This window comes from Xiphophorus hellerii, chromosome 11, assembly GCF_003331165.1.
Source record: "Xiphophorus hellerii strain 12219 chromosome 11, Xiphophorus_hellerii-4.1, whole genome shotgun sequence".
Taxonomy (NCBI): Eukaryota; Metazoa; Chordata; class Actinopteri; order Cyprinodontiformes; family Poeciliidae; genus Xiphophorus; species Xiphophorus hellerii.
This window is the reverse complement of record NC_045682.1, coordinates 19614594-19627285: the sequence shown is the minus strand read 5'-3', so window position 1 is coordinate 19627285 and position 12692 is coordinate 19614594. Positions and strand designations below refer to the sequence as shown.

The window sequence follows — 12692 nt, the reverse complement described above, 5'->3', positions numbered from 1 at the left end:
AAGATGTCTTCCTGCAGCAATGTGTGACCACATGCTGTTGTAGTTTCTCAGTCATCCAGGACACAACAATCCAAAGGGCTTAAGTAGAAGTTTATCTATAGCTGGAAGGAAGCAGTTAGATAAGCTCATCAGGAAGGCCAGCTCTGTCCTAGGATGCTCCCCGCCCTGACCTGACTCTGCAGGTGGTGGGAGATAGAGCAACTCTGGCTGAAATAACATCACTGTTAGGCAATATCTCCCACCCCATGCATGAAGCTGTTGCAGAGCTGGAGATCTCCTTCAGTGACAGATTTTTGGTGCATCGTTGTAGGAGATCCTTCCCCCCAGCAGCTGTAAGACCTTGTAACAGTCACTGCTTCCAACAAACTGAAATTATTGCATCCCTGCTGTTTGCTGCAGTTTTCCTAATTTTAAACAGCGCTGTTTTTATGCACATAGAAACACATGTACAATGTTGTGCTTTTTTCCCTTTAACTTACCTTTGTCAGTTTCACATCTTTTAGTTGAAATATGCTCATTTTATTTACTGTACCCTATCAGTTTTTCTATGTTGTAAATTTGTCCTTACTATACAGTCCCTTATTTTTATACATTTTATCTTTGTGTGAATATGTATGTTTCCACTTACCTTTAACTTGCTGCTGGTACACTTGAATTTCCCCCCACTGTGGGCAATAAAGGATATTTATATTATATTCTACTGTTGTTTGTTCAAAGACATTTTGGATTTTTGCTATGTTAGAAATCTAATGTATTGTTTATTCAAACTTCAATGAGACAAACAAATCAACAGACACAATTCAGTAGCAGAATTTAAACTGGTATTGGCAGACATGATTTGGCCAACTGCAATGGTCTAAGCTTACTCACTGTCTCCAGCAGACTCCACTGCAGAAGAAAAATACAAACTGAATTACTGAGAACACACTTAATTTTTGAAGGATTATCACATCAACACACTGTGGCTAAAGTGAAGTTTGCAGGTGGGAAAATCGTGGTGTGGGTTGACTTTAGTTGCCTGAGCTGGAATCGGGGTTGATGAGCCGCCTATGGAAGAATTTTTCTGCCATAATCCAAGAGCACAGATTTTCAGTCTCAAAGCAGAATTTCATGTCTTTTGTAATACTTTTGCTTACATTTTAATTTTGAGATCAGAACTTAATGTCTTTCTTCTCAAAACTTGCAATGCTTGTACTCAAAACTTCTTCTTGCGCTCACACTTAGTCTCTGCTTGGACTATGCTCACTTACAAAACATTGAACTGCCTTTTGGCACAGTCGCCTGGCAACTTCTTAGCCAATATAATGTAAGCGTTGTGCATTTGTTTCCTTCTAGCGGGTGTGTCTGTGTGGCTACTGTCGATTGTATCAATATGCGCCACTCACTGGATGTAGGGAGAAACGACGATGTTAGCTTTCTGCTGACCAAACATTGGCCAGCAGTGTGCTACTGATCGCTAACAGCTACTGATTTTAGGCAGGAGTTTGTTCACACAACCAAAGATGGATGAATGGATGGATGGATAGATAGATATGTCGTGACTATCTATAATGAAGTCCTGCTTTCAAGATAAAAATGCAAACAAAAATATTAAAATTTTGAGAACAAAAGACATGAAGTCCTGTTTTCAGACTGAAAATGTGAGCTCTTTGATTATGGCAGCAAAATTCCCCCATAGCCTCTCTACAGTCAGTGGGTGGCGACTACCACAGTTGACCGAACCTGCAAAGAAAAACTCCCAGCACAACTCAAAGACAACACAATAGAAAACCTTTTAAGATTTGAGGACAATTTGTGTGAAAAAATAGATCAAAAATCACACCTGCGCTCTAAAAACAAGACGTTTTCTCCTTCTTCTGGCTGTTACCTTTACCGCCACAGCGAGTCATCCTCCTCCATCTGACTTCTTCTGCGTCCTCAAACAGGACAGGTCTAGAAGTCGTCATTATCAAAACAGGCTTTTCCACCAAATATTTAATACATTTTGTTTTAAGTGTGTTCAATACGCATTCAGTGTCACTTTGGTGAGAGTTTTGTCAATTGCCCAATTACAAAGATGCAACAATGATTTGAAATTGAAAGTCATTCTTGCCCAATTTCTACAGTAAATTATAAAATAGTTCGAGCTTTCACGCTTTCAATGTGGTTCATTAAATGTACTCTGATTGCGTAACAGAAAGCCCACTGACTGTGAGGCTGACATGATATATTCACTTAGTGCTAAAGTACAAGACAATGAAATAATTACATATTAACTGAAACACTTGCATAGGCTTTTTGAATTAATTTTTTTTTTTTACATTTAGCTGCATATTTAAGAAAATATTTTGATTAAATGACATTTAAATTCTCTTTCTATGATTTTATTATATTGAATTTTGGCACTTAAGCACCTCTATAGGCAGGACACTGACATTAAAACAGCAAACTTTTCACTTTTCTGCCATGATAAGATTAAATACAAATGTAAAACCTGGCAATATAGCTTTTTAGCATCAAAAGAGCTTGACCTACTCCATTTACAGTTTGAGACTGCCACACAGCAACAGTCTTTAGTCAGAGGCCTCTTCAGATTTGTTGCAAGACTGACTGCTAGCGGATGTCCTTCCAGCCCACAGTGTCATCATCCACGACGACACTCTGAAGACACTTGCATGATTTGAATTACATTTAATTTCTTCCACATCACAGTTCACCCTCCCGCCCAAAGCAATGAACACAAGCACAGGAAAATAAGTTGACACACTTTATTCCTAAAACAGAAACCACACCACCAACAGCTGGCGTGTGATTCATATATAATTATTTATATATATATATTTATATATTGCAGTTTGGTTTTTGTGTCTAAATGTGTGGTATAAAATATTATATACAACAATGTACCTCTTTATTTGAACACAGTGAAGTTCATTGCTGTACAAGTCCTCTGTAGCTACAGCTTTGCTGCAAGTCCTTCATGCTCAAAGGCATGAAACATAATTCTCCACTCTAATTCTTCTGTACATTGTGACAATACAAATATTCTGCCTCCTTTATAAAAAATAATACTCTAAAAGCAACCTACTGGGACTTTTATTTTATTTTTATGGGGGTTTTTCCTTTTTTTCCGGTTTCTTTTATTAAGACGATTACATGTCTGAGACCAATTGCTTTAAAGCAGGAAGGCTGATATAAACCTTCATTTTTAATATATAAAAGGTAAGAAATATGACAATTTATACATTTAAAAACTTACAATAAATAAGATAGATGCAGGCATTTTTCATTTGGATACTATTTCATCTAAAGCCTTAAAAAGGAATTTCTCGTATTAAAACCAGAGATCCATTTTGTTGAGTTTTTCCTAGATCAAATATGTCCCTTTTCTTCCAATAACTTTACAGATAAACTCTCTAATACGGACTGGCCAGTGACTCTGCTGCCATGCTACATTACCATGACAAGAAATCTGTCATTTCTCTCACGTTCATTTATCGGGACTCAGCTTCGAGCTCCTCCCATCCCTCCGCTCTCCTTTACTCCCTTGTTGCCAACGTGTCGACTCTGTGGACCTGTAGCAGCCACAGGGGATCGGAAGCAGGGACTCCATCTGGGTACAGGATCCAGCTCTGTACTCCCGGTGTCGTCCTCGCACGATGCGACCGGTTGCTTTGCTCCCTTCTCTGAAATGCGTCTCCGTCAGTAACAGGCTGCTGGTTACAACATGGTCATGATGAAGTTGTACATCTGGTTGAGCACCACAAAGTGAATAGGCAGACATGATCTTCGGTCCTGCGTTGCCGGGTCGCACGTCAGCCAGGAGAGAGCGTTGTACTGCTCCAGCACAAATCTGCTCCAACACACACACACACACACACACCCTCAGTTGTGTTTTCATTCAATTTAAAAGGTAGCTCTGAAAATCTATGTAGCAACTACTGTAAGTCTGGGCGATGTGGCTTAAAAATAAAATCTCAGATTTTTTTTGCTCCATACCAGATCCGATTTTAATTGATAGTTTTTCCTCGGGCTAAGTGATAAATCGATTTTATCGACAAATCAAAATTTTGTCTTTTCAAGATAAAATTTTTGATGCCGATCCTGGGCATTCTGTCATCACTCTGAACTATGGACACTCGAGGAGTGCATTGGTTAAACAAAACAAAAACAAAACAAACAAAAAAACACAGATTTTCCAAAAATTAAATAATCAAAAACCAAAAATTCAACTGACAGCCCATCCCTGTTAGAAACCAACAAGCAGTTATTCAAACTTTGCAGGAAATGTGTGAGGTTTCACAGGAAATTCACTCTATAAATGGAAACTGGGCTTGCCAAAAGCCAGGAGGGCAGCAATAGTAATCTGTGCTCTTGAATCCAGGTGGAGAGTGGAGTGGAGTTGTTTACCTGAGTACGTCTGAGGTCTGATTGGAGTCGAGGGGGTGGGAGTGCTTGCTATGCAGCAGTTCGTCTGATTGCACAGTAGACACATGTAGGTGCAAAGAGGCCTGAGAGAGGGAGAACAAGGAGAGAGCCGGTGTCACATGCACGCCATCAAACGATTTAACCTTTTATTTCATCTCATCATAATAATTATTGATATTTTCACTGCAGCGGGATAGCCATGGTGAATGTGTAGCCAATTCCAGAGGCAATAAATATCCCTGGCAAATCACTGTGCAAATATACAAGCTTGGACTTAACTGGAATATAGGCTCACAAAGCTCTGAATGCGCCTCTAGTAATTTACTTTTCACAATCTGCTCAGATCTTTTATAGTGTTTTCAAAGGCTTTTGCAGTTTTATGGAGTGTTGCATACTGGAAAGAAAATCTCACACACCACTGTAAGTCATTATTTTAATTTCAGATTATTTGTAATAAGGTTACTTTATTAAAAATCAATCTGCCTGAAAGTACTTCAAGTTAATGTGGGATATGTAAATCTCTTGTCACAATCTCTACTCCATTCATGTACATCTTAATATATTGGGGTATATTTGAAAAGGCAGTTTGTTTCAATAATTACTGCATGTTCAAAAGTTTGTACTCTAAGGTCATATAGAGTACAAACGGCATTATCACATCAGAATTTGGCTACAGCAAAAAACAAACAAAAAAACCCCAAGAAAAACAACAAACTGCGTTTCTCAGAAAATCAGAATACACAATATCAATAAAAACATATTTTTTTTCATATGAAATGTGGATAGTGAATGTAACAGTTTGCCCGGCAGAAGGTCACTTGCTGTTCTCAGACTTCTGTATCTTAGAATATTAGTGGAACGTTGAGTGGAAGGGGAAAAAAAAGTGTGGCAAAAAACGGCATTAAAAAAACAAGAGATAACTTCAACCTCATATAATAAATACATTTTTACTTTTTGAGTTGAAATACTGGGACAAATCAAGTTTGCACTGGTCTTCTAATTTTCTAAAATTCACCTGTCTGTAAAGCCTGAGAAGAAGCAGCTCGATGGGACAAATGAGCAGGTTCTGTCCAACAAATAATGTCAGCAGCACATCATGTTCTGATGTTAATCTGGGGCGTATCTGATTTCAAGAACTGGTAAGAACACCTGATACAGGTCGATCAGATTTACATAAAACCTCAATAAGCTCTTTTTACCTGGATTGTAATTATATTTTTAAAGTAACCGCAGTGTAAGGTGCTACTCAAACTATAAGCCCTGGTCTGTGGGGGCTACCTTGAGGAAGAGCGGACACTGGTTCTGAGCCTGCGAACAAGCTGACCAGAACCAGTCGGGCAGTGGGCCGGCCTTCGCTGTGGAGACAAGGTAGCCAAGCGCCAGGGGTTGCTGCAGCAGGTTGGGAACCTCTTCATGAGACTCCATCCGGTCTGTGCTCTGACCCTGCAAAATGGGGGAAAGCTGGACGTTAGCTCTGCTAGCATGCGTCGCATAAAAAAATGCGACGGATGCGTGTGTGCCGACCCACCTTACTGCCGTCTGCTCCATGGTGGTAGTGAGGGCTGGGGGAGTGTACTGGGGAAGTGGTGGGGGAGATGTTAATGATGTCTGGGTCCAACTCATTCTCCTGGTCCAGCAGGTCAAAGATCCCAATATCGGACCCATCTACGTTCAAGCAGAAAAACAAGTTACGTTTAGGGACGCACCGATCCACTTTTTTCACTTCTGATATTGATACAGATATCTGAGGTTTAGTATCTGCCGGTACCGATCCAGTACAGAAAAAAAGAGTGCAGACTTGACCTAAAATGTTTCCTTTTTTAAAAACAGACATAAATGTACTGAATTATACATTTATTTAATAAACACACCAATAGCTTCACAAGCTTGGTCAAACATGTTTAACCCTCTCCCCAAAAAACCAGAAGTTTAATTTATTCATTCAGTGCAATTAAGAGTATAACAGCCAATAAAGAAACTGAAACTGACAAAAACAATAGGTTGACTACCTTAGTCAAACGTATAAGAATAAAAGCATAGAAGCAAACAAAATATATTAATACCTAATCTAGAATTTGTTTTCAATATCGGGACCGATGCAGATATTAATATCGGATCAGTGCATCTCTTTTTAATGACCAATTTTTTATTATGAAAAAGGAACTGAAATGCAAGTAAAAATAAACCAAAGAGGAAAAAAAGTGAAAGACCCTAAAAGGTTTTTCCTGACAACTAAATAAAAAGATAGTATTTGAATCAAGCAGAAAGGAAAATAAAAAAAACATAAAAAGTACCTAAATGTAATGAACTAAACTGAAACTAAATAAATAAGTAAATAAAAAAACAGTGACAGTGAGACGGATGAGGGAGCGCCACTGACCGGTGGTGGGGTTGAGGATGTCGATGTTGGTGTCGATGTTGGTGTAATTGGAGCTGGCGACCTGGAGAGAGGCGGAGGTGGGAAACACCAGGATGTGGGTGCAGGAGGTGTCCTGCGGGGTGTTGAGCTGCGACGTCTGCATGTTCAAGGTGGTGCTCCGGCGAAACACGGAGCCTGTGGAGACGGAGTCTGGGAGGAACAGAGACAGAGAGTCAACCAAACACAGTGAGGAGATGGGGAACGGGACACAGGAGGAGGAATTCCTTCATACAGCTTAACCTGTTTCTGAATGCCTCAAACGTCCCTTAAGCTTCTGGACAGTAAGCTAAGGCTAATATTAAACAAAGATAATTAAAATTCAAAAATACTTTATTGATCACGAAGGAAAATTAAATGTTGTTCCTGTTGGCAAGAAAGATCTCTTGAGTCGTAGAATCAATAAATCACTAGCACAGAAGTAGTAGGCTAAGAGACTTAAAAAAGTAACGCTTGAAGAAGCTGAAGAAAAATAATACACAACTAGAAAATGGTACCAAAGTTATTTCTGAGGTTTCCAGACTCCAGAGAACCACAGTGAGACCCATTATCCACAAACGGAGAAAACATGGACGTAGCAGCGGGCTTTCCAAGATTAAAAGATCCAAGAATGAACCAGAAGGTCATAAAAGATCTAAAGCACTGCAGGCATCACTTGCTTGAGCTAGCATCAGTGCTCATGACTCAACAGTAAGAAAAAAATAAAAGAAAAAAAAAGTGGGAGAGAGACTGGACTGGAGAAAAATGTGAAAACATCAATGGAAGAGCTCTAATAAAAACAACATTACTGACCAAAAAGGACACAAATACAAAAAAACCCAACAACAATATGCAAGACCTTTTGGGGAAAAAAAACATCGAGTGGAACGGTGAGACAAAAACATATTTGGAAATTGTGCCTCCTGTTGGATCTAAGGCTGCGTTCACACAGCGGGACGTATTTCATTTGGGGGAGGGGGGGGGGGGGGAGGGGGGGGGGGGTAAATTGGGTCGTTGCATATAGGCAAAAAAGGAGAATTTGGGTCACATTCATCTGCTGTGTGGACATTGCCATACTGAAACATGATACAATAAAACATGGTGGTGGGTAGTGTGATGGTTTGGGGTTGCTGTGCCTCTTCAGGATGTGATTTTGATGAAAGGGTAACTTCTGGCCATCAGCTTGAAACTTTAAGCTCAAGAGCACACAAGTTATTCAGAGAGTTTAGACTTAAATCTGACTGTTGCATGACCATAAATGTATCACTCAATTCTGCAGAATTTCTCCAAACAGGTTAACCTCTTTTACGGTTTGAAATATTTCAACGTAAAAGCAGCAAACACTGAAGAAGTCTATAGAAGTGAATAAGCACTAAAATGTTTCTTTACAACATACAAATGATGTAGCAACATTGCCGTAGCACCTGTTCTGTTTTTTGTCAGAGGTTAAGCTTTCGCTTTGAGAGCTTTCCAAGCAGGCGACGTTCTCCGCTGAGCATAACTCTACATAATCCTGGCATGATGACTGACACTTCCCCCAGCTTGAGTCCCCAAAATAAACCCATCGATCTGGCTCTCCATCACTGAAACGAGATCGATGGGGATCTGAGAGGCAGTGCTTCATGAGAGAAAGGTACACCAATGTCTCCACTATCAATCTGCTCTGGACAAGGAGGCGGATATGTTTGTGATTTGTGGAAGCCATCCATCATGCCACACGCACACAAGCGCGCACTCAGTGCGCACTCCTTCAAAGCGGCCAGTTTAAGAGGTGCACATTGCAACTCAAACTGAAAAAGTCATATTCATAATCGACACTTGGACGTTGATGTGCACATGTTGTACCTGGCATGATGATGAAGGATCCCTGCGGCTCCATGGCGACCAAGCACACGCTGAGGATGCTGGGAGTGTCGGAGGAGGAGATTCCACACATTCGACACATTTCCTTCAGACGTCGGCTGAGTGACTGCAGGTTTCTCCTGCTCAACAAAATGCTCCAGTCTGAGATGTGGAGACAGGAGAGATGCGGGGATTTAATGAGCAAGTGATGAAGTGCTGCTTTTTGTTGGAACTGTACACTGTAAAAGATGCGCACCGATCAATTTCTGTTGACGTAACTTAACTTAAAAAGTTTTTTTTATTACCTTTTAACTCTCCATGCCCCATCCTGCCCAACCGGCCAATCACCACTCTCCAGGGAACAGATGTCATCTGCACTAGCCCCAAGCACCAATCCCACAGCTTCTGCAGGCCCAGTCGACGTACGGAGCCTTTTTTCCTCCGAGCTCTATGCAACACAAACACTTTGGGTTAGATTTACCACAGCAAATAATTATTGCAGTTATCAATTATTCTATTCTTTATTCTATTGAATATTCTGATGATTAATTGATTAATTGGATAAGAACATTGGCAGATTCTGAAGATTTTCCATATATCCACCAGTCTTGTTTATGCAATATTAGAAATACAATAAAATATCAAAATGAACAAATAATTTAATTCATTTTTTAAATAAGAAAAACATTTTAATGCCTAAAATGCAATAGCATGGCTTTCCTAAAGTGAACACTTCATTATTTGTAGCAAAGGAAGCAACTACAGCTAACAACATCACCATGTGAAAAGTTCTTAACACAAAGCAGCGCTGATCAGTTGATTCATTTTTGGATAAACCAATTAATAACAGCTTAACAATAGGTGCTTATTATGCTATTTGTGGAGTTTTGGCTAGGCCTGTCCCAATAACAAGGTTTGCTGGATGATAAATTGTCCCAGTCATTATTGCGATATTTTTATTTTGTGAGGATTTTTAAGAATTACGTTGATATTGGCATAATAATGCAAAATTCACCTCTCAAAGGCCAATAAACTTTAATTTCGCAAAGAACAATTAACACTGAAATTGGACGGTATTTTAAATATATAAAAAAAACAAAAAACATGAAATAGTTCAAAATGTTTTTGCAAACAAAATTACCCTTCGAAAAATATTAGTCGTAAGAATGGAAATTATCGAGTTCCTTCTAATTTATTATACGATTAATTCATTATTGCGACAGGCTAAGGTTTTTCATCTCAAGTCCAAAATGTATGTATGTCCTGTACAGTTTTGATTTAATTGCTGATATGAGTGTGTTGCTCTTTCAGCAAGTGGTATTTTTTTTGAGTCTGCATACTACAGTTAATGATTAATCAATTGGAGACTATTTCAATCAATCAATTCATCATGATTAATCATTTCAGCCCTAATTTCTAATTCACATTAATTCAACAGGCAACACTGGAAAAAAATAAACCCTCCAGAAACAGGTTTCTGTTCTACCTGTTGGGCACGTCTATGTTGATGATGCTGGTCTCCAACAGTTCGCCGTACAGGTCTGTGCATGTGGCCAAAAGCCACCGCTGGTCGTGGGACAGGCAGTATCCCACAAACATCACGTTGTATTTTTGCGATGCTTCACCAAACGTCTCGCCGAGTTCCGTCTGTTTGTCCTTAACTGGCGCCAAGATGAACGGCGGCGTGTAAAGACGTAAACACTCCGGCCTCTGCAAACATAGGGGAGTAAAACACTCTAAATATGAAGTGGTGTAACACCGCTAAGTGTAATAAGCTTTTGGTCACTTGAAGTAGACCGATTGGTCTGTCTTTATTCTATGCTGTACAAAAAAGGAGCTTAAAAGTTTGGCAGTAAGAGGAAAAGGTCAAATTTGCTGCAAGGAAGGAAGCTGACTTAATCAGATCCCGATCTAAGGTCCTCCCTTTGTCTAAACCGGCAACAGAAATCCCATTATGAATGTTTCAGGGAGCTAGCCAAGCAGATAATAAAGAACAAACTCTGGAGGAACAAAGGTTACAAGTTCTTCTGGTTTTACTCCAGTATAAACTAACATCTTAGTAAGGATATAAAAAACTAATTCTATATTTTCAGAGATGAGCTGAATACAGATAGATTAACATCCGTCTAACAAAGCCTTAGCCTCTGGGATAATGCTGAAGAAAAATTATGCGTACATAGCAACATAAGTAACTTTGTGGGGTTAAAGTGCAACAACTTGGCTACATGTCGCGCTTACCTCTGTGCTCTTCAGCGAGTTGTCGATGGCTAAGCCGGGGCCGAAGCCGGTCAGCGACTTGACGTTGGTGGAGGTGGGCAGCGGCCGTCTGCACTGAGCGAAGACGGAGAAGGCTAGAGATTTGAGGTGCTGTGCGTAGATATGTCGATCTTCTCCTCTGACTTGCTGAAGTAGATACTGACATGGGACGATCTGAAGACAAAAAATAACTGTTATCTTTATTACCATCACAGGCCAGAATCTGTAGAATCTAGAGATAACTTGTATTCTTTAGAAGAGTCAGTGTGGCTCAGTGAAAGCCTTGATATCGATCTTCTGAAAAAGGTTTCAGCTTTAATAAAATGACCAGTTTATATAAATTTTTGGAAGACGAGGGCTCAAAATGTACAAGAATTAGGTCAGGATCTTGTTACTGATTACAAAAGATAAATGGTTTCCTCAGGGACATAAAACCAAATATTACTCGGACTACATGTTTATATTTGAATCTAAAGATGTGTTCACATGAGTCCTGCTTAGTACGCCTTAATCAAATTCTAATTTGCTTGCCGAGAAAGTTTGGTTAGTTTGTGGAGGTGTGAATTTGGAATATGATGAGGATCAAAAAAGCAAACTCTGGTCCGCCTAAAATCTCGGTCTTAGCTCGGTTGAAGTGAACTCTGCTTCAGTTTGAATGCAATATGTAACTGCCAAGTGGACCGGAGACCGCTCCAAAAGCAGTAAGTGGACTATTGCGTAGGGCATTCTGGGTAAATACCAGCAAAACAAACATCTAGCGCTAGCAAGAGAAATGTATTGTGGTTTTTTGCCAAAGATAAGAGAAACCCTACAACCGCTTAAATCCTTTCGTGAAGAAGGAAGTTGCGCTCAGTGTCTTCTTCCGGGGTTTGTCGTTTCCTTCAGTGGTTCTTGGTGCAGCGACACCACAATCGAGGAGGTGAACAGGTTATTCAAAAGGGTTTGGTTTGTTTGACATTATAGTATGAAAGTGAACTGCACCAGCTGAAAATATTACAAATGTTGCAATTTTGGTCCAAAACTGAATCAAGTTTACTGAAGTATTAAGTGTAAAAACATCTCAACAATTGTCGATTCAATTTAAGTGTGTTGTGTTTTTTAATGAATTTATGTTGGAGATTGCGTTATCATTCTACTCTAAACAAAATGACTCGCATGCCCATTAAAAACCAATGCAATGCTCAGCCCAGGATAGCAAGCTGCTCGTCAAGTCGCCTCACCTGTACAGAAATTGAGTTGCGAATGTGTGGAGGCAGACACTGAAGCATCTCCAGGTAACAGCGAAGCAAACCAAGGGTCCACACGCTGGAGTGGGTTGGCACGGGCCCCGAGCCGCCGTCGGCCTCCTCGTAGCTGAAGGGGTCTACGATGTAAACGATGATGGCGGGAGGGTAAGTCACAGCGTGGGACTCCCCGTCTGTGGGCACGCCGATTTTCTCCCGCTCCAAAGTGCTAAGAGGAAAAAATAATAATAAAGCTCACTTTCAGTATTAAAATACAAATAATCCGTGAGATTAAATAGTGATGTGATTACAAAATTTAAGACCCGTGCTTAATGTATTTACATTTTGTTTTACGAATGTAATACATTTAAGGCCTTAATTGTAGATAAAGTAATGGAATGCTGATGTGATGACCTACTGAAGGCGGAGTGCCAGAAAGAGCAGGGGTTTCTTAAAGAGACAGAGCCCCATTAAATTACAATGTCTAATTTCGTTTAAGTCATGTTTTGAGCATTTTTTTTAACTGAGGGTATCATAATTGCTTGATTGTGTAATAAGAAAGGTTACTA

At 39.8% G+C, this 12692-nt stretch overlaps 1 protein-coding gene across 1 annotated transcript in view; it reads right to left on the bottom strand.

Moving 5' to 3' along the window:
• Positions 1-2732: 2732 nt before the first annotated feature.
• med13a (mediator complex subunit 13a) overlaps positions 2733-12692 on the bottom strand; it is a 98494-nt gene continuing 88534 nt past the window's right edge. Inside the window, exons 21-30 of the mRNA XM_032576368.1 lie at positions 12121-12352; positions 10883-11074; positions 10131-10354; positions 8950-9092; positions 8648-8806; positions 6788-6976; positions 5936-6072; positions 5686-5850; positions 4390-4490; positions 2733-3832 (exon numbers count right to left, since the gene is read on the bottom strand). Of these exons, the coding sequence (XP_032432259.1) occupies positions 3700-3832; positions 4390-4490; positions 5686-5850; positions 5936-6072; positions 6788-6976; positions 8648-8806; positions 8950-9092; positions 10131-10354; positions 10883-11074; positions 12121-12352 (1675 nt within the window). The 3' untranslated portion in view covers positions 2733-3699. The remainder of the gene's footprint in view (positions 3833-4389; positions 4491-5685; positions 5851-5935; positions 6073-6787; positions 6977-8647; positions 8807-8949; positions 9093-10130; positions 10355-10882; positions 11075-12120; positions 12353-12692) is intronic.